The sequence below is a fragment of the Parasteatoda tepidariorum genome, chromosome 6, assembly GCF_043381705.1.
Source record: "Parasteatoda tepidariorum isolate YZ-2023 chromosome 6, CAS_Ptep_4.0, whole genome shotgun sequence".
Lineage (NCBI taxonomy): Eukaryota > Metazoa > Arthropoda > Arachnida > Araneae > Theridiidae > Parasteatoda > Parasteatoda tepidariorum.
In genome coordinates, this window is record NC_092209.1 from 65966007 (window position 1) to 65987660 (window position 21654).

The window sequence follows — 21654 nt, forward strand, 5'->3', positions numbered from 1 at the left end:
GGTGTCAACAGCCAGCTGTGATTTTTAACTTTTTTTGCAAATTTTTTTATAGTGAAAGATACATTCATTTTTTTATTAGTGGTACACAGCGTTACGAAAAATTTAGAAAGGATACACTAAAGTTATAAGTTTGGGAAACACTGACGTAGACTGCCGTGAAAATTCCATTGTTGAGGGAAATTAAACGGGAAAAACGGGATTTATTTTACCCTTTCCGAAGAACCGATATTCAACTAGAACAAAAGAAAAAAAACCCGATCAATAAAATACCAGAAAAGATTCTAACAGTCTCGTAGTCTGAAACATATTAATTCTCTATTGACTCAGACACTCAAGGAGAAACTTAATCCATGTGACACCATGAACATATGTTATAACTCTATTAAAAAATTATTTACTCCATTGGTTTATCGATAAGGGATATTTTATTGAAGAATTACGTAAAGCATCACAACAATATTTTTAAGTTCACTTGAGCACTTTTTATTTACACACCAGATCGATTTCTTGTTTGTGTGATCTTAGTAGCCATTGTGTGTTTAAGCAACGAACCATTTAAGTAAGTAAAATGAAAAAAAACATTGTTTATTATAAAAGCATTTCGATAATCATTTAGCTTATTCTAAAATTATAATAAAGAAAAAATATATTTATTTCTAAAATACAATACAATGAATATAAATCAAAAGTTAAAATTAAAAACATAATATGCATTTTAAAATGTACTGAAAAGTGTAATTTAAAAATCAATCAGCAATGTAAAGAATAAAACTTTTTTTTCCAACAAGAACACATGACGTTTTAATTAATTTACTTTTAATTAATTTATTTTTAATTAATAATTTTTATTTAACTTTTAATTATTTAGCTTTTAATTAATTTATTTTTCAATAATTTGTTCTTCATTAAGCGTAATTAGGTATTGGTAGTGCAACTGATGCTACAATTCGAATTTAAAGTCACTATTCTTTCGAAGTAAACTGAGATGGGCACAGTAGGCCTTTGGTTGTGGCNCTGTGTACCACTAATAAAAAATGAATGAATTTTTTACTATAAAAAAATTGCACAAAAGTTAAAAATCACAACTGGCTGTTGACACCACTAATTATAACTGTTAACTCTGCAGAAAATAACCAATAGAGAAATACGTAATCATAAATTTTCATGGCTAGCTTTGTTTTTAAATAAAAAATTTTGAAATTTTCCTTCGTTGCAAGATATTTCGTATAAGAACGCTTAAACCCGCTAAACTGTTCCCGTACTCCCGGGGGTACGCGTATCACACTTTGGGAAACACTGCATTACAATAAGGTAGACTCTCGTGAAAGTTTCGTCGTTAAGGGAAATTTAGCGAGAGAAAAAAACGAACTACAATTAATATTTATAATTTATTTTACCCTTTCCGAAGAACCGATATTCAACTAGAACAAAAGAAAAAAAAATCGATCAATAAAATACCAGAAAAGATTCTAACAGTCTTGTAGTCTGAAACATATTAATTCTCTATTGACTCAGACACTCAAGGAGAAACTTAATCCATGTGACACCATGAACATATGTTATAACTCTATTAAAAAATTATTTACTCCATTGGTTTATCGATAAGGGATATTTTATTGAAGAATTACGTAAAGCATCACAACAATATTTTTAAGTTCACTTGAGCACTTTTTATTTACACACCAGATCGATTTCTTGTTTGTGTGATCTTAGTAGCCATTGTGTGTTTAAGCAACGAACCATTTAAGTAAGTAAAATGAAAAAAAACATTGTTTATTATAAAAGCATTTCGATAATCATTTAGCTTATTCTAAAATTATAATAAAGAAAAAATATATTTATTTCTAAAATACAATACAATGAATATAAATCAAAAGTTAAAATTAAAAACATAATATGCATTTTAAAATGTACTGAAAAGTGTAATTTAAAAATCAATCAGCAATGTAAAGAATAAAACTTTTTTTTCCAACAAGAACACATGACGTTTTAATTAATTTACTTTTAATTAATTTATTTTTAATTAATAATTTTTATTTAACTTTTAATTATTTAGCTTTTAATTAATTTATTTTTCAATAATTTGTTCTTCATTAAGCGTAATTAGGTATTGGTAGTGCAACTGATGCTACAATTCGAATTTAAAGTCACTATTCTTTCGAAGTAAACTGAGATGGGCACAGTAGGCCTTTGGTTGTGGCACCACTGCTGAGTATATTTATTTATTTATTTTTTAGAGTATTCTTTCGAAATTTTAACAATTAATTAAATCTTTTTTTTTTTTTTTGCTGGTAAATAAATTGTTGCTTTTAATGCATTAAAANTGGTAAATAAATTTTTGCTTTTAATGCATTAAAAAAAAAATTTTTTTTTTTGATAAAAAAATGCTTTAAATTATTCAGAATATTCCCATAAGTATTGATACGAGCTTAACGGTTGGTACGGCACATCATATGCATCGAAAATTGCACCGATGGATTGCTAGAAGGGCTTTCCTGTTATGAACATTCTGTTCTTGCTCTTTTAAATTGATATAGTCAGCAGAAAAAACTAAGGGTGAGGGAGAGATCAACACCCTGAATAACATTTGTTCTAATAATCGGAGTCTGTTTTTAGAAAATTGTTCTTTTTCTAATTTTAGGTTATACATTCAGACATTTTTAAATTGAAAATTATTTTATAACTGTAATAGTTATATTCATCAAAGAGTTTTAACATACTGTTTGCCCAAATAATTATATACAAAATTTACTTATAGTATTTCGTCAAAAGGCGACACGATTGCTAATGCTAATATTTCCTTATTATTAACAATTATTTATTTAAAATTTTTCCACTATTTTGTTGAAAACGGCATCAGTTATATAAAAAATCGTTTGAAAGTTGTGACAAGTTATTATTTTTACAATCTATTGAATTTTTAAAGATTCTTTGCCCCTATCTTATGTAAAACGTATTTCAATAAAGCATTAAGTATTTTAATTTATTGTGATACTTAATATTATACTAGTTTCAACTTCTACTTCTTATATTATTAGATACTAATTTCAAGTAATTCTGATCAAATGTTTTTCTTTCTTTCTTTTTTTTTTTTAGCCTTTTGTTTGGAAATCAATATTTACTTTTATCTATTAATTTGTCCCTATTACACATATAAACTATTTACGATTTTTTAAAAGGAATTATTTTACTAAATGCTAAAATAATCCTTAACCCCTTCCTTCTCGCTCCCGTGAAAATGACGGGGTGAGATTTCGCCCGCTATTTCTCGCTCCCGTGGCGTGGTATTGACGGGCTGAGGAGTGTCCAGTAATAACGCACCAATAAGAATATAACTAATTCATTTCTTTTGCCCGGAAAACATTTTATTTCTCATTTTACACACCTGATGGCAGTACCAGGATATTTTTAAGGTAATTGTAGATAGTGCCAAAAAAATAATATAGATAGGTCATATTGTAGATAGGTCATAAAAGTGCCAAAAAAATAGGCACTTTTATGACCGTTTTCTTGAAAATTAACCGATCGTTAAGGGGATAACTGACTACAATAATTTAGCATAACTTGTTCATATAAAATACCGCAAATACAAATATTTATATAAGTCATATTTCATGTCACATTAAAGTTAAATTTTAGAGTAAATATATGTCACTCCACGATTTTTATATCTTATTGATTATTCAGTCACTCAATAGAGAAATATAATCAATCAAGATAATCAATTATATAATTGCATAAAACTTGATACGTGTATGAGTTTAAAATGTTGAATCATTTATAAATACTGCCTTAGTATTTTCATTCAAAATGTATGAGTGTTTGACTATATTCAAATATAAAGAGCCAAAAACTATAAGAATGCGCGAATTGGAGACAGCTAAAATTTTTTAAAAAAAATTGACTCCAGCGAAAGTGAAAAACGAGATTAAAGATAAGAGAATAACAAAACGAGAATGGATTTTTTTTTTAATGTTTTCTTATGAAATATGAAAAGATTGAGTAAGTACAAAAGTATTGTGAAAACTGTACCAATTGCTACTCTTGTTTTATTAAAAATAATGTATATCTAATTTTTGTTAATTTTTAATAATAATTTTTATTAAGTAAATAATCCCAAGTAACTGAAGCGGCAAGAAATTTTCCTTGACTCTCAATCGCTTCAAAAATACACCATTTGGAGACAAAAGTCGGCACGTTTCAAGCTCTCAAAAACAGGTGCCCATTTTCAAGACTTGCCAGACATGAATAAAAAGAAAAAAAAGTGATTTGAATTATAAAACATTATGTTTCCAATTAAAAACTAGAAAAACCACAGTAGCCAAGAGGGAGAAAAAAAGATAAGAGACAGAACCCACAAAACCACAATGGCAGAGAAAGACAAATCAGGGTAAAATACATTTCCAAGCCCTAAGGAGGGGTCGTGAGGAACTTATATCATTGACAAGGGCATCATCATTCATATGAATAAAACAATCCTGTCCTGAAGTCTTATTTTATTCATGCGATTGCTTATTCCCTCGTTAACGACATTAGTTCCTCACAACAATTCCATACAGCGTGGAAGACTACTTTTTCCTGATTTGCTTCTCTCGTCCACTGCGGTTTATTTTGCTCTGTTTTTCATGTTCATTTTTGTCTCTTAGCCACTTTTTTTTTCTAGTTTTGTATCTCACCTTTACTTTTTCATTTTTCATTGGCAACGTTACGTTTTTATTTCAAATCATTTCTGTTTCTTTTCATTCACGTGAGGCAAGTCTTGAAAGCGGGCGCCTATTTTTGAGCGCTTGAAACATCTCGACTGTTCTTTCCAACTTGTATATTTTTGAAGCAAATGAAATTTTTAATCAAATAATATTTTTGAGTACTTTTGAAATTAAAATTTCGGAACCTTACATTTTGTAATAAGATAATTGGAGCTATTGAAATTAAATATTGAATGTTGTGAAATATAAGCGTGATAGAATACATCTTATCTTCTTAGTATTTCTGCAATCTTCACAGCTTCTTTAGGACCTTACGAACTCTGTTAAAAATGAGACTTATGAATCTGATATTTGTTTATAGTGATGACGAGAATCTCAAAATAAGTTAGTAAATAAAGGAATCAAATAATTAGTTGAGATTTTTGGTAAATAAATATAGGAGATTACAATTGAAGAACATATTGAGTGTCATTTTATTTCATATTTCGTTTATCAGTTTCAGGATGTTTTAGATCAGGGTGCTATTTGCAAATCATGCAGGGTGCTATTTACAAAGAAAACCACGTAACTTGAATATTTTTTAGCATTAAGCATTTTTTTTTAAATAATGAATCTTACAATATTATTAAATATACATATTTCAATGTTTTTTAAATGTTACTAAACTTTTACTAAGTCATTCAATTGTTAAAAATTATCTGAAGCCTTGTGAATGTGAATTATAATTATAATCTATTCCAGACTCACTATATTTTTTGCTAAAAAAAATATTTTATTTTCTTTTTCCCTCTTCTCTGTTTTTCTTCTCTTAACTAGAAGACTCAATCTCAGGCTTAAAATAGATTAACCATATAACTTCGTTAAAAATTAATAATTAATGTAAATTTGGTTTCAGTGTAAAATGTTCACATAAATAAATTTAAAACATCATAAAAAAGTACAACTAACGTCACATAAAATGCTATGTAACGTCACATAAAATAATCGTCATGGTTGCTCTGCAACGGAAAAACCCTAGACATTGCTCTTTTCTCAATCATTCATTTAGTTCATGGTTATCTAAAATTACTTCACTTTCTACGGCGGGATTCTTTGGAAATGTTTTGGACTATCGCCATATTTATATATCTTCATAGAAGCAAAATTTTAGACTAAATTTCTTTCGAAATTTTGACTACCCCCTATATTTTGAGGGTCAGAACATCTATACATCTATACATAATAATAAACGCGGCTGTGTGTGTGTGTGTGTGTGTCTGTAATCACAATATATCGCCCCAGAAGCCTCGCCCGGGCACGAAACTCGGCCCATAATTGTGTTTTGACATAATGAAGAAGTATTTTTTTTCTTTTTCAAAAATTTTGATTAGTTATTTAGTTATCAGTCATTTTGTAAGTCTATGCTTTTCGTCTGCTTTTTCGTCTTCAAAGAGCCATATTCAAAAAACTATTAAAAAATGCATATACTTTTCCCCACTCTTATAAATGTATGCTAATGCGAACCTCACAATTGAAATATTAATTTTCGACAACTTAAACCAATAATATACGAAGGAATTAATAATTTAATTGTAAAGTTCGCATTAGTTTACATTTATTAAAGTGGAGAAAAGTTTAACTTTTGTATTAAAAATGTGGCAACATATTCGATACGTAAATAGAACGCTTCGCTTTGATATATTTGTCGCTGTTCATAATTGTTATAATAAGTTTTTCTTCTTCTTTCCACGCTCTTTTTTTTTTTTCTTAAGCGAAGACGATAATTTTTATAGCGATATTGTAGTACTTTGTACAACTAAAAATTCTTTTCACAACACTTTAAAAATATTTACTTTATTTTCTTTATATATACAGAGAACAGTCGGCAAAGAATTCGATTAGGTTGAAAAACATTTCGCTAAAAAGGAACGAATTCCAAAAGAAAAAATAAACAACTTAAAGAATAAAAATGCTGATGCCAGCCAATTTTTTGAAAGTTAACTTAGAAATAACAAACCAAACGATGTTAAATAACAAACCAAACGATGTTAACAAAATGACGTAGAAAGCGCAACTAGATCAAAATTATACAAGCACAACTAGATCAAATTATAATACCTGAGTGCTTGACGTAACAGATATAGAAATAGAATTTGATACCATAAAAAATTATATAGAAATAGAAATTGATACCATAAAAAATTTATTCGTTTTCGTGTTCTTTTCATGTATTTAGCATTTTAGTTTTTTTTTTCTTAAGCGTTGTAGCTATATAATTTCAAACATCCTCAAGAGCTATAACACATCTGCAGCAGAACTGGATATGAAGACAAAATTGCTGGACAGGAACACTTTAATTGTCCACTAATCTTCAGATTTCCTGCTATGTTTTAAAAAACTTTATTTGTGAAAACCTTCAGCGTGGCGGACAGCTGGCCGCCTTAGGTGGCTAGTATATAATAAAACATTGATTTCTTTTTCTGAAAAGGTCAACTGACGCAGCATTTAATGCCGTTTTAAAAGAAGAAAGGCATTTAGAGCCACGGACTCTGAGAGTCAACGGCAACACGCGAGAAATACACAAAAAGAAAATTTAATTTCGAAAATTCTAGAACTTTCTTTCTTGGTTTCCATCAATACCATATTAATGTAGCAGAAGGTGAACGTCTGACATCCAGGCAAAACGGGTATCTAACATACGACTAACATAAAAACAACTTTTCAAAAAATATTGAAATTTATCATTATAAAAATTTTAATTTCTGACCTACTTCAAACACCAAAGATTTTAACAAAAATAATTTCAAATATACATCAACCGGCTTAGAAATATATTTCGATTATTTCATGACCTATTGTTCGACAATGAATGACGCCATTTTCTTCACCTTACATTTCCAATAATTATAGAGCGATTGCAATAAATAAAGAAAAAAAAAATATAAAAATAAAAATTTGTCCGATAAAGCAGGATGCTCGAAAGCTATAATTTATTCACTATAACTTTTAATCCAATATTATAGCTCTCGAAGAAATTATGCATAGTTTTAATATTTTTTTTTTTGTGTGTGTGTGTTTTCAGTTCAATTATATAAATTAAAGAACTAAACTTTGATTAATTTTTTAAAGCAAAAAGCGATGAGTAATCTCAATTGTTAATTATAGTGCATTTATATTGATATCTGAAATTAAAACAAATTGTTGTATAATACTCACAAATAATTAAAGAACCAATAAATAAGAACGAGGCATAAATAACGCTTTTACAATAGATGCTAACTAAAACTTTTCAATGGCGGTATGGGGGTCAATGTTTATTTGTTCAAAATGCATCGTAATTCTTTATATCGTATAAGCAAATTTGCTGTGGGTCATACGGCAATTGAACATTGGGAGTATTAAATTGACCCTTAAGAGCAAATAAAAATATATTTTGTATGCTTTATAAATTTTATATAAAGTTATCTGTGGTGAACCACCTTCTCACCAGATGGCGATGAACTCTGCTCGCCAGGTGGCAGTGCAAAACATTTCCCTCAAGGAAATGACCTTTTTATAAGATGGCAACATCTCTTGTGTTCAAACTTTAGTTTCAAGAATCTGGCAACAGCTCAATATAAGCGTTCATTCGGGCTTGCTGACCGGTGAGCATTCACCTCTTTTAAAAATGCTGCTGTCGTTAATCCTGTCTGACTTTTACGTTGTAACTTAATATAATTTCTTCTTTTTTTAATTATTATTAAACTGCTGTGATCATTAATTTTATTGAATCAATTTATTTAATATTATTTAATCTAATCACCACATATCTATCAGATACCTTTTTTACAGATTTTGTCAAAAAGAAATATTATTAATAATAATAATAATTGTTATTCACGGAAAACAATGTAACAAAAAATAAAATTATCAGCACCAATGGAGTCGAATGTAAAACTGACCTTTTTTTGATGTACCTCTTCTCAGCACCTAAACAAGACATTGCTTCAGTTTTTTTTTAAAAAATATTTACATATTTACACTGTGATAACTGTTACTGCATACCTTCGGCAGAAATATTTAAATAAATCATGAACTAAAGAGTTTCATCATTTTCGAGCAGCAAAAATCTTTCTTAGCTCAAAAAGTATCCCAGTTAACGCTAAAGCATTATCACGGCATACAACTGATATAATCTCAAATTTGCCCAAAAAATATCGAAGCGATATCATAAGTAGTTTCTTAGAAAAGGTACATCGAAAAAAGTAAGTTTTAGCATTATTGATATATGCCCTACCAACTCCCCTTAAATGCTCATCAGCCTCAAACTATAGGGATGGACCACTTAATCCTATAGCTTAATCCATCTTTAAGCCATAGACATATTTATTTAAGCGATATATCTTCTATATTAGCTCCTGTTCGTAGATAATGCTTTGGGCAGTTTAGTTCATCGAATTTTTTAAAGAATTTCCACAACAAAGTTATTTAAAAAAAATATGTCGATTCAAATTTTTGCGTGACATCAGAATTAGAATAGCATTAACATGAGTCATTTAAACTTTTTAAATCTTTTTTAAAAGTAGATTAAATGAAATTCTATGACTATAATTTCGTGGCAGAAACTTTATGACCTTTCTTTACTCTTTTATTATTTTTGTTATTATACGTAATTAACTTAATCCCTGTTCTTCGTTAGGGGTAAAAAAAAAAGGTTAGCAATATAACGAAAAAAAGTAAGCAATTTTGAGAAATCCTGCACAGCACTTAAAGACGTATAACATCACAATTAATGGAGCCAAAATAATTACATTTTTTAAAATTTATTATTATATTTTGTCCTTCTCGACGGCTTTACGTTATTAGAATAAGCAAAACATGTTTTAGTAGTTCAACCTATCTAAATAAAGATTAACTGTATTCAGAATCATTTGGCACGATTATGTTGCTCGAGGCCAGCTTATTATAATCAAAGTTTACCGGAATCACGTGATTAGATCACCTTTCAAAGGGACCGTTAAGAAAATCACAGTATTTTTAAAGCTTTCTGTTATTGATGCAAATTTAATAAGTATCGAATATACTAATATATGACATTATATTTATATTTGTAGATTTGGCACCTATTAAAACTGCACTAACTACCGTAATACCAGTAGTGCCTGTTACCAAAATTAATAAAGCACTATTGGCATCAATAAAAATATGTCGATTTTTTTAATCCTAAACAAATTGGTGTCATTTCTCAATTAATTTTGCTTGATAATACACAGCTTATTTTTTTTTTATTTCAATTTATTCTTATTACCGAAATTGGTTAAACATCATTGGCATTTATTATAGTTAGGAGATTTTTTGCGTTTTTTTAAACGATTTTGTTTTATTTCTCCGGTATTTTTTTTTTTTAAGTACACAGCTTATTTTTTATTTCAATTTGTACATATTACCAGAATTAATAAAGCCTCATTAGAGTCAACTATAGTGTGGTGATTTTTTAAGGTTCCCCTAAAAAAAAGAGTACTTTCTCTTCCTTAATTTTGCTTTTTGGAATAAACCTTATTTTTTAATTTAACTATTACCTAACGACAAATATAATCACGCATTCTTCAATAATAGTATGGTGATTTTTTTATGTTTCTCCTATAAGAATTAGTACTATTTCTCCATTAATTTTGCTTTTCAAAGCAGAACTTATTTTTTTTATTTCATATATAGTTGATTTTAAATTATTTAGTTTTATAAACAATAAAAGCATAACTATGAACAAGATAAACAAGTGGTTTCAAATAACTTTAAAAATATTAATTTGGTGATGTAATCCACTGTACTATCTTGTTTATGCTGATCGTAGAGTTTATCTGACTTGGCATCTAAAAAATAAGTAAATATGAAAGAACTTGCAAATAACTCCTTTTTTTAAAGAGAGCTATAAGCTAGCAACACCCACTGTAATGTAATCATCAAAATATTTGAAACAGAAAAAAAAATCGTCTGCAGCAATTTCATTTTATTATTAATGGCAAGTTCTAAGGCAATGATAAAATTCCAATTTTCATACGGCTCTGACGAACGAACTAATTGAAAATTTAGAATGAATTTTAGGATCGAGTGATAAATTTGTTCCTTATCCAAATTTCATGAGGATAGAACAAACGGTTCTTTCATTCTTTCAGCAATGGCAAGTTCTAAAGCAATGATAGAATTCCATTTTTCATACGACTCTGACGAACGAACTAATTGAAAATTCAATGAAATTGAATGAATTTTAGGATCGAGTGATAAATTTGTTCCTTATCCAAATTTCATGAGGATAGAACAAACGGTTCTTTCATTATAAGAGACGCANCTTCATTATTCTGATTTTCAAAAACGCTCCCAGAGCAATAGGATTGATCATGTTTACTGAACATTTCTTGGAAATGTTCACTCCATCTGCTGAGTACAGCCTGTTTGTCTGTCAGAATCAAACCATCTTTACTTTTGCAGAGGTTAGATGTTAGCACACTATTGGCATCAATAAAAATATGTCGATTTTTTTTACATTTCTCCTAAACAAATTAATTTTGTTTGATAATACACAGTTTTTTTTTCCCTTCAATTTATGCATATTACCAAAATTAGTTAAACATCATTGGCATTAATAATAGTTAGGAGATTTTTATAACTTAGGAGATTTTTATATATTTTGTTGATTGGAGATTTTAATAAACTATTTTGTTTTACTTCTCCGTTAAATTTTTTTTTATTTTTTAAGTACAAGACTAATTTTTTATTTCAATTTGTATAGATTACTGGAATTAATAAAGCCACATTAGAGTCAACAATAGTGTGTCGATTTTTCAAGGTTCTCCTAAAAGAAAAAGTACTTTTTCTCCCTTAATTTTGCTTTTTAGAATAGACTTTATTTTTTAATTGAATTATTACCTAAAAACAAATGTTATCAAACATTCTTCCGTAATACTATGGCGATTTTTTTATATTTCTCTTATAAGAATTAGTACTTTTTCTCTATTAATTTTGCTTTTCAAAACAGAACTTATTTTTTTTAATTTCAATTACAGTTGATTTTAAATTATTTAGTTTTATAAATTCACATTTTAAAGGCATAACTATAAGCAAATGGTTTCAAATAACTTTAGAAATATTAATTTGGTGACGTAATCCGCCAGTACTAGCATGTTCATGATGATCATAGAGTATATCTGACTTGACACCTAAAAAATAAGTAAATATGAAAGAACTTGCAAATAATTTCTTTTCTTAAAGAGAGCTATAAGCTAGCTACTGCCACTGTAATGTAATCATCAAAATATTTGAAACAGAAAGAAGAAAAAAATCGCCTGCAGCAATTTCATTTTTATCAGTGGCAAGTTCTAAGGCAATGATAAAATTCCATTTTTCATGTGGCTCTACCAAATGAACTAATTGAAAATTTCCAACGAATTTTAGGAACGAGTGATAAATTTGTCCCTTACAGCGGCTGTCAAAATTTCATGATGATAGAACAAACTGTTCTTGAAGTATAAGAAAGACACAATAGTTTTTAGGGAGAAAATATCAATCAAAGAGTTTTTTTTTTTTTTTTTTTTTTTTTTTTTTTTTTTTTTTTTTTTTTCAGTTCAGGATAGTTTAGATGAAGCTGTTATTTTGAGGAGCACTATATTATTTTTCATATGAAATTTTTGATAGGTAAATATTTGGAGCAAAGAATATGATGAATATGTTGGGAATATGATGAATATTATGCGATTATCAAACAAATTTAGTAATGAAATTTAGGGCATTAAAATACCGCAGAGGAAGAATACTTTCGGAAATAATATTTTTACCATAAATTTAATTTAAAAAGAAATTTAAACTACATAAATTGAGTTTATCTAAATTACCATTTGAATTTATTTAATTTAAAATATCGATAAGATTTTGTTTAATGTATATGTTTGTTTAATGTATAATGTTTATTGATTTAAATTAATTTATATTTGACCTCCTCCGCTATTAAACTCCTCTTTCAGGGACACCCAACTTGAATCATTACTTTTTACGTATAAATTATAAGAACAGTTTACTTTTTATGAGATGTTTCAACAAAGTTATTTATTTATTTGTTTGTTTATTTATTTACTCTTTTCAGCAAAAAATCGCCGATGTTTGTTCTAATGATACTTCTTTTATCGTCTGCAATTTAGTTTTAGCAATACCGCAAGAACCTGAATTAAGTGAAACTGAAGTAATAAAAAGATAGAACTTGCGGGGTAAAAGTTGGTCAATAGAAATATTTCCGCGAAAGTTATTGGATCTAAATGACTGTGGAAGATGTATTAAATAGAAAACCGGATCCGTAAAAAAGAGATATTGGGACCACGAGCTAAATCTTTGGTAAACAACTCGAAAGTGCATATTGTTCGCCTTCCACTTCTGAAAAAATCTCAGACAAGGAAAATTGCACGTGAGTACAATGAAAATATTTCTGAATCGATAATTTTAAAAGTTCTTAACTATAATACTAGAAAATCCAGAAAATCAATTGAACATTTTCACCTTTGATATTTAAAAGAATAATTTTAACGAATGCCTTAAATTGTCACCCGATAAGAGCATTATTAAATAGTTGCCAAAGAAAGCCAACTGGAAAGTGATAGTTATAATAAACCGGCTTAATAGTGACAGTTACAATTATAACTAAAATTATCCTCTTATATAAAACTCCACAAAATTAGAGCCAACGTTTGCCTTTTATTTTCGTTTTCAGGTCAGTTATGTTAATTGAAGGAAATTTCTATTTATCATTCAGAGCAGAAATTAAAGCGAATTCTCTGTAGCTATAATTATTTCGCATTAAATTCGATGTCTAAAGCCGAAACCACTTAAATTGCGAAAGAAAATAAAAGGCAAGTTTACGTAATTAAAGGGAACTTATATTTATCATTAAAAACAGAAATTAAGGTGAATTCTCTGCTGCTAACTATTTTGTGTTTAAAAAAGCCGAAACCACTTCAACTTAAAAATAACTTAATTCATTTTACCTCTAAGTCCCAGAAAACTACATCTTGACTAAAAAAAAAAATATAGCAAATATTTAATAAACCATAATTTTTAACATTTAAACCATAATTTTTTACATTAAATAATATTCATGCCAAAGTAATAAATGAAACATACACATAAAAAATTTTAAAAAAATGGGAAATGCCCCTTAAAAAAAAAAATATCGCATGTTTTAAGGAGATATTATTTCAAGGGAAAAAATGATTTAAACCGTAATTTATACAATTATACAGTATTTATGCTTAATTTATAAATTGAACATTCACATGTATATTTTAAAAAAAATGGATATTGCCCGATTTTTATTGAGAAAAAAAAAATCGCGTGTTTTAAGAAGACTATTTCAAAGGAGAAAGTTTTTCTGGCACATTTTGTTCAGAACCTAGTAACCTAGAATCAGTAAACTTACAGTAAACCATGAAGTTTCAACTGTTAAAAAAAAATATTTTGAGAATGCCAAAATGCAAAATATCGGAATGCAAAATTATACAAATTATTGCAGAATTATTTCACACTGCGTAACCCTGAGTAATACTGCTATAATTTGTTTGCAATTTGATATTTTGAAGAAAAGATGTTTGAAGAAAAGTTTACACCAGGTTTACCTAAACCCACTTCTTCTATATTTTAAATCTTAAATTATCTATGTAAGTGAGAGAGAATTTGCCATGAGAGGTTTCGGGAGAATTAATAAATTAATTTTTGGAAAATTTTAAATGAAATTTTAATTGAATTTTAAGGAAAAAAAATTTAATTTTTTTCTTAAATTTTAGCAAAAGTTCCTTAGAATTATAAAAACCATAAAGAGTGATCGTAAATAACAATACAGAATGCAATCTAAGACTTTCCTGAAACAGTTAGTTGCTCAAATGACATTGAAATCCTTGATATCGTGTAAGTACAATACCCACACTGTAAAAGGATAATTGGGAAGCTTTTAAATTAAATCTTAAGTGTAATGGAAATAAATTGAGAAATAATATATAACAGAATGTCAGTTTTACTTGATCCTAATTTACCTGAAACGTTAAAAAGACTGGAATATGACTAATTAAAATGTATGCTATTAGTCTTAAAAATAATTCAAAAAAATTCATCAGAATGAATTTTAGTAGTTTTACAACTCAAAACTTTAAATAGACATCCTGTGTTTAGTTGCTCAAATTCTACCAAAATCCTTGATATCATGTAGGAACAATACTCACATTGTCAAATAAGAGCTTTTGATTGGATCTTAAGTCCAATGGAAATATATCAAGAATGAATATCAATTTTACTTGATCTGAGACGGAATATGATATGACTAGTTAAAATGTATCCTATCAGTCTTAATAATAATAAGAAAAATTCCTCCGAATGAAATTTAGTAGTTTTACAACCTAAAACTTTCCATTGACGTCCTATGTTTAGTTGCTCAAATGGTATCAAAATCCTTGATATCAAGTTGGAACAAAACTCACATTGTAAAATAAGAGCTTTTAATCGAATTTTAAGTCTAATGCAAAGTATATTGAGAATGAATATGGAACTGAATGTCAATTTTGTTTGATCTGAGACGGAATATGACTAATTAAAACGTATGTTATCAGTCACAATGATAATAAGAAAAATTCATCAGAATGAGATTCAGTAGTTTTATAACCTAAAACTATCCAGAGGCGTCCTATGTTTAGTTGCTCAAATAACATCAAAATCCTTGATTTCGTGTACAGTCGGCAAAAAAAAAAAGATATCACCCTGAATAACTTTTGTTCTAATGATCGGATTTCCACGATTTAAGTGTCAATCTTAATGGTTCCTGGGGGTGACCTCAAATATGCTAATTAATTNCCTCAAAGTGTTACTTCCCACCCATATGATATTGGACTTTTTTCAGAAGATATTACATTATGTTCTTAAACTTAAAAAATCAAATCAAAATTTAACTAAACAATGTTGTTTAAATAAAAAATCAAAATTGTCTAGCTGTCTAAGTTAGGGAAATAATAGTGCTTTATTACAGACTCGAATTTCTTGAATTTCTTTTAGTAGTTTCAGAAAATTATGAACACCCCCCTTAAAAAAATTCTGCGTACGCCACTGCGTGTAAGTACAATACCCACACTGTAAAAGGATAATTGGGAAGCTTTTAAATTAAATCTTAAGTGTAATGGAAATATATTGAGAAATAATATATAACAGAATGTCAGTTTTACTTGATCCTGTCAGTTTTACTTGAGACGTTAAAAAGACTGGAATATGACTAATTAAAATGTATGCTATCAGTCTTAAAAATAATTTTAAAAAATTCATCAAAATGAACTTTAGTAGTTTTACAACCTGAAAATTTAAATAGACATCCTATGCTTAGTTGCTCAAATGGTACCAAAATCCTTGATATCATGTAGGAACAATACTCACGTAGTAAAATAAGAGCTTTTGATTGGATCCTAAGTCTAATGGAAATATGTATATCGAGAATGAATATGGAACTGAAAATCAATTTTACTTGATCTGAGACGGAATATGACTAATTAAAACGTGTGATATCAGTCTTAATAATAATAAGAAAAATTCCTCCGAATGAAATTTAGTAGTTTTACAACCTAAAACTTTTCATTGGCGTCCTATGTTTAGTTGCTCAAATAGTATAAAAATCTTTGATATCATGTAGGAACAATACTCACGTAGTAAAATAAGAGCTTTTGATTGGATCCTAAGTCTAATGGAAAAGAAGTGAGAAAGAATATGGAACTGAATGTCAATTTTACTTGATCAGAGACTTCATTTATCAGAATTAAATTTAGTAGTTTTACTTTGCGTAGTAACTGTTTTGACCAAACAGTAATTAGTATATTATTAATGATTCAAGCAATCATGACCCATTATTGTATAAATTATAAGAAGAGATCAGTACACTTTAGACATAGTTCGAAAAGAGCATCCTTTCTAGAATAATTGAATAATTTATACAAGAAATTCTCGATAGTTTTCACGTATGTTCTTAGAAGATTTTACTTTAAAAAAACTGATGTTCATGGATGACAATGTATTCAAACACAGAACTAACAGCGTCAAAAATAAATTACATGTCCATTAATCTATAAGAGAAAATATCACTCGACAACATAACATTTAGACTGTAGAAAATGTGTTGGGCATTTCTGTTCAACTAGTGCTTCATCAAAACCCTCACAGCAAATCCACTCAAAAAATTTCCTAAGAGAAAAAAAAAATTCTTAACATTATGTCAATGTGTTTAGTTTCATTATCAGAACTAGTGTATTGAGCAGTTTTAAAAAAGTTGAAGCATAACAAAGAGTTAAAGTTGAAACTATGTTCTGTTAAGTATTGTCAATTTCAAATTTGATTCACAGTAAAATTTTTAGACTAAATTTATAATTTATAGTATAGTGACAGGAATCAACGTAAACAATAGCAAAAGCTTTTAATGAGCACCTTAAAATGTTATATTGTTTAATGAAAATGTAAAATTTTGGACATTGCTGTTAACGAAACCAGTATTACGATTATCACCTGATAACATTCTTATGATAACATTACATGGCAGCACTAGATTAGTTATGCTTTACTATGTAGAAGATTTTTAGTATGAACTATAATAATGATGGACGATCTACTCTGACGTCATCATATTGCGTTTCTTGGAATTTCTCTTAGCCCAACTGCCTACAGCGCCCTCTAGCAATACTTAACAGAAACAGTGAGTTGCTTCAATAGATGTGAATAGATAACACTCTACGGTATATTATGTAGTGTCCATGCTATATTTTTATTTTCTTCAATACGATTACATTTGTAACATGAATAAAGGAATAATAATATTTTGTGATTTTTTTTTTCTGAATTGAGTTCTAACGCTTCATTTCAATCAAAATTATGGAATTAAGATTGGATTGCGTGATCGTGTTTTGAATTTTTTTCATATTGTGCATTTATATCGAAACAAAATTTTCAAATCAGCGTTATATCTTTCATTTGTCTTTTTAATTCTATAATAAGTAAAGAGTTTTTGTTATATTTTTTATTTACTATTTATTCCAATCTCTCATAATGAATTCAGCAATAAAAAGAGAAAAAAATCTACGTTAATAACGTTCTCCTTTATTTATTCTTTAATGGATCACTCTAATTAAACTACACATTACCTTGATAATCTGCAGAATAACTTATTTCTGCACATTACCTTGATAATATGCGGAATAACTTATTTCTGCACATTACCTTGATTATCTGCAGAATAACTGATTTCTTCAATTTAGCGCTGAAACATGTAAAATTCTGAAATTTATTTTTCAGATTCATCATGCTAAGAAAGTTGATTTTAACAGTCCTCTTCTGTTTACCGCTGGTGTACGGGTATCCAAGCGGGGCCCCACCATCAGCTTGTGACAACATGGTACCGGGACATGGAAGTAACAAACCACAACCAAATGATACTTCACCTTACCAGATTATTCAAGAGACAGACAGCTATAATCCTGGAGACCACATCGCAGGTTGACATTTTTCTGAGTTGTAGATTAAATTCATAATCAATTTTAAATGTAAATCTACACCTTCCGTTAGAAACTTTGGAGCGCATTGAACTGCAATATCGTGCAGATCTATTGCAACCTAAAGCGGTGCCAAGAAGGTCCACATTATCATAGTGCAATACTATTGTAATATGATTTGACTAGAACGGAAACTTGATTTGTTTTAACATCTAAGCAAGGTTGCAGAAATTTTGCAATATATTATGTTTAAACTATAAGAATCAAATTTTCTGTGTGTATAAACAAAATCAATCAAGCTATTCTGCTTATTAAACTCTAAGTTAATTTACACTTTATTTGCATCTTTCATTTTTTTTTCACGTGTTGAGTAAAATTGTCTCAACGACTAGCTATTTTTTACAGTAATATATCTTGTTGAAGTTAAAAACTTGAACGGAGCTAAGATTTAAGGTATTGATATTATTTTTCGACGTTTAAAAAAAAAATTTTGAGAGTGTATAAATGAAATCATTTAACAAGTTGCTTTGTTTATCAAATTTTAGATTTATTCATACCTTATTCTTATCCTAAATTTTTATTTTCATGCATTTATTAGAATGTAATAAATGCAAGTTAGTTATTTTTTTACTGTAAGATCTTATTGAGATTGTACAAAATTTGCACGATAATATGATTTAAACCTACTGTGCTACTGATATTTAACGTTGAACCGAATTTTCTGAGAGCGTAGGAAAAAAATTAACCTGCCACTTATTTCGTGAATCGAAATTTAGGTTTTGTCCAAGGTGACCAGAGCTCATCAAATCTTGAGGACGAACCTCGAATTTCCATTAGTTGTCCTCAAAAACTTTCAAACCATTTGATTTGAGGATAGAAAATGTCCTCAAAAATCGCAAAATTTTTCGATGACTATCCTCTAATTAGTCCTTAAATCGTGGCTTAAAAATCTGGCCTCCTTAGTTTTGTCCTACTTTATTTTTATCATTCAGTTTCTTTCATGTGTTGAATAGAATGCAGTCGACCAATATTGTTTTTAACTACAATTTTAATTGGCCCCAGTTAGACTCAAAATTAACTCAATATTGGTCCTATATGAACACGTACCGAGGAACCAATATTGAGATGTCTAGATTTTTCTTCAATATTGGTCCTGTATAGGGTCAATATTGGCCTATATGCAATCAATATAGGCTCTATATTGGCTGAATAATGAATATGAAATATTCAGGTGAATCAAACAGTTCTATATAGGGCCAATATCAGAAAATAACGGCTTTTTGAACCCTGATTGAGTCAAGATTCCTAAATATTGGTCCAATAAGGGCCCAAGTTATTTTGCTGGTAGGGTATGTATTCTAAATAATATTTTCCTTTTGTTCTTATTTTTGTAGTATATGTAAATTCTCCGGTTGATACACCGTTTAAAGGTTTAATGGTACAAGCTTTTGATCCTGATACTGGCGACACAATCGGAAAATTCATGGAAGGAAATGGTCTACATGACATAGAGAAATGTTCCAGTATGACTCATTCTGATCCAAGCGACAAAAAATCAGCTACTCTTATCTGGATTGCACCAGATGACAAATCTGGTAAAGTAAATTTCAGGTAGGGCAAAATCGTTTCACTAAAAATTACGTATAAATGTAGAACAATTAAAAGTCTCCCGCTTCAGAGCTGATCGTCCAAGTTTGACCTCGTCTGGTCCAGGAATGATCGTGGCGTTCCCCCTGGTAAGGAAAAGGAATGACGTCAGCGATGCTTGCTAGTATCGCCATCTGTAGATGTCTGTTGATACTAGTCACTACAGAAGCCTCTGTAGTGACTAGTATCAACAGACATCTACACTATATTTTGATGGAGAAAAAAAAAGAAATTTTAAGTATCTCTTTATAACTAAAATAACAACTTTTCCAACTTCAATGCAAGTTCAGATGGATGGTGTTTTCTACACTGGAGAACGCTGCAACCTCCATACCGCCTATACTTCCGGGTAACTGTTTACGGTGCATTTTAAAGCAATTTGGCTCACAACGGGATCATTGTGTTTTGAGATTCTTGCAAACGTGGTATTCGATTACTTATTACTTGTGTTTACAATGCTAAGAATAGTTGTGTCTACAATGCTAAAAGTGCTAACACTAACGTGATGACTAAACAAGATGATGCACAGCTTGCAACAAGAGTAAACAGTAATAAACAAATGGCAAGAGGCTAAAGCAGGACTGCCAAAAAAGCGAGTTATTCAAAATCTAGCAACCATGTCACCTTTTTTAGCAATATATCTATAAATAACTAAAACAAATTTTCACTTCAAACTCACCAGAATTACTTAATAACATTAATATCTTATGAAATACGGCAGATTTGAGCTCAGAAATTATCTAATTTACTTCTATTATTGAAAACAAAATTATCTGTTTGAAAATATCGCCTCGCAGAATAAGCTGTAGTAAGCAGTTGCAAACTTTCTAACCGGAACTAGAGCAGGTATTGAGCTCGAGATTGTTATTGTTTACATTTATATTGAAAACACCATCCATGAAGATGTCTAGCTCCAACCTACGGGTGAAACTAGATCAGTTGACCTTCAGCAGGCAATCAGTTATATGCACCTTCTTGTGCGTGAAATTCGTTTTCCTTTTCAATTTTATTGCTTACAACAATTAATTAGGTATACTTGAAACCCGAGAAGAAGTAGTGATTCTGATTATGCCTAACCATGTGGAATAAATCTGACTTAATTGGATCCCTGTAAACGACATTACGCGTGCATGTTGAACCCGATTAGCTTCTGAATCAACAAATGCCACATTTTACCTAAAATGACTTCACTTGTTTGTATCCAATTGTTGTACGGTGGAAAATAAAATACATTTAATTCACGTCAGCATGGACACCCACAAAATAATTCTAGAAATTAATTATAACAGCAAAGTAGTTTTTAATATTTTCTCACGAAGAAAACTCGTCATTTGTATATTTGTGATTCGCATATTGCAATAAATGACTGATTATCAAATGATGGCGCGATTCGGGCAATGGCGGTGTAAATAATGGTGGATGAATATATATTGAGACATTGAAAAAGTTGAAAAATCCTCACTCTCTTTGTTATTTCTCTTGCGATTTACAAATTCACTTTTACCCTATAATTTTATTAAAACTCGTACAATTTTGTTAACATCAGATAAAGTTAACTACAGAGACGTTTAAGCTTACGTCCTTTCACATACTTGCCAACTGAAAATTAATCAATCAGTTACTATCAGCAACAAGTAAGAAAACGTTTCTTTTGGAATAGAATTAAGAATCGTCCAATGATTCTAGGAAAAAAAGGTACCGGAAAAAAAGGTACGGAAAAAAAGGTCCCGGAAAAAAAGGTACCTGGAAAAAAAGGTACCGGAAAAAAAGATACGGAAAAAAAGGTCCCCGGAAAAAAA

The 21654-nt window shown here is 29.1% G+C and overlaps 2 protein-coding genes across 3 annotated transcripts in view; both read left to right on the top strand.

The window, feature by feature from the left end:
* The first annotated feature begins 1610 nt into the window (after positions 1–1610).
* LOC122270816 (putative defense protein 3) lies at positions 1611–19838 on the top strand. Of its 2 annotated transcripts, none has more exons than XM_043049685.2 (3): positions 1611–1747; positions 18012–18211; positions 19603–19838. In XM_043049685.2, the coding sequence occupies exons 2-3, from the start codon at positions 18019–18021 to the stop codon at positions 19821–19823; spliced, it is 414 nt and encodes a 137-aa protein (XP_042905619.1). In that variant the 5' UTR covers positions 1611–1747; positions 18012–18018; the 3' UTR covers positions 19824–19838. The 2 variants fall into 2 exon arrangements, with proteins under 2 accessions (XP_042905619.1, XP_042905616.1); XM_043049682.2 differs by lacking the exon at positions 1611–1747 and adding an exon at positions 12974–13113.
* Positions 19839–20360: 522 nt separating this feature from the next.
* LOC107446588 (putative defense protein 3) overlaps positions 20361–21654 on the top strand; it is a 6086-nt gene continuing 4792 nt past the window's right edge. Inside the window, exon 1 of the mRNA XM_071181572.1 lies at positions 20361–20403. Within this exon, the coding sequence (XP_071037673.1) occupies positions 20361–20403 (43 nt within the window). The remainder of the gene's footprint in view (positions 20404–21654) is intronic.

Excerpts from the sequence above, each read along its gene's own strand:
- LOC122270816 (XM_043049685.2), top strand. The coding sequence starts at position 18,019 with ATGCTAAGAAAGTTGATTTTAACAGTCCTCTTCTGTTTACCGCTGGTG. Across the intron at positions 18,212-19,602 it reads TCCTGGAGACCACATCGCAG|TATATGTAAATTCTCCGGTT; the intron begins GTTGACATTTTT and ends TTATTTTTGTAG.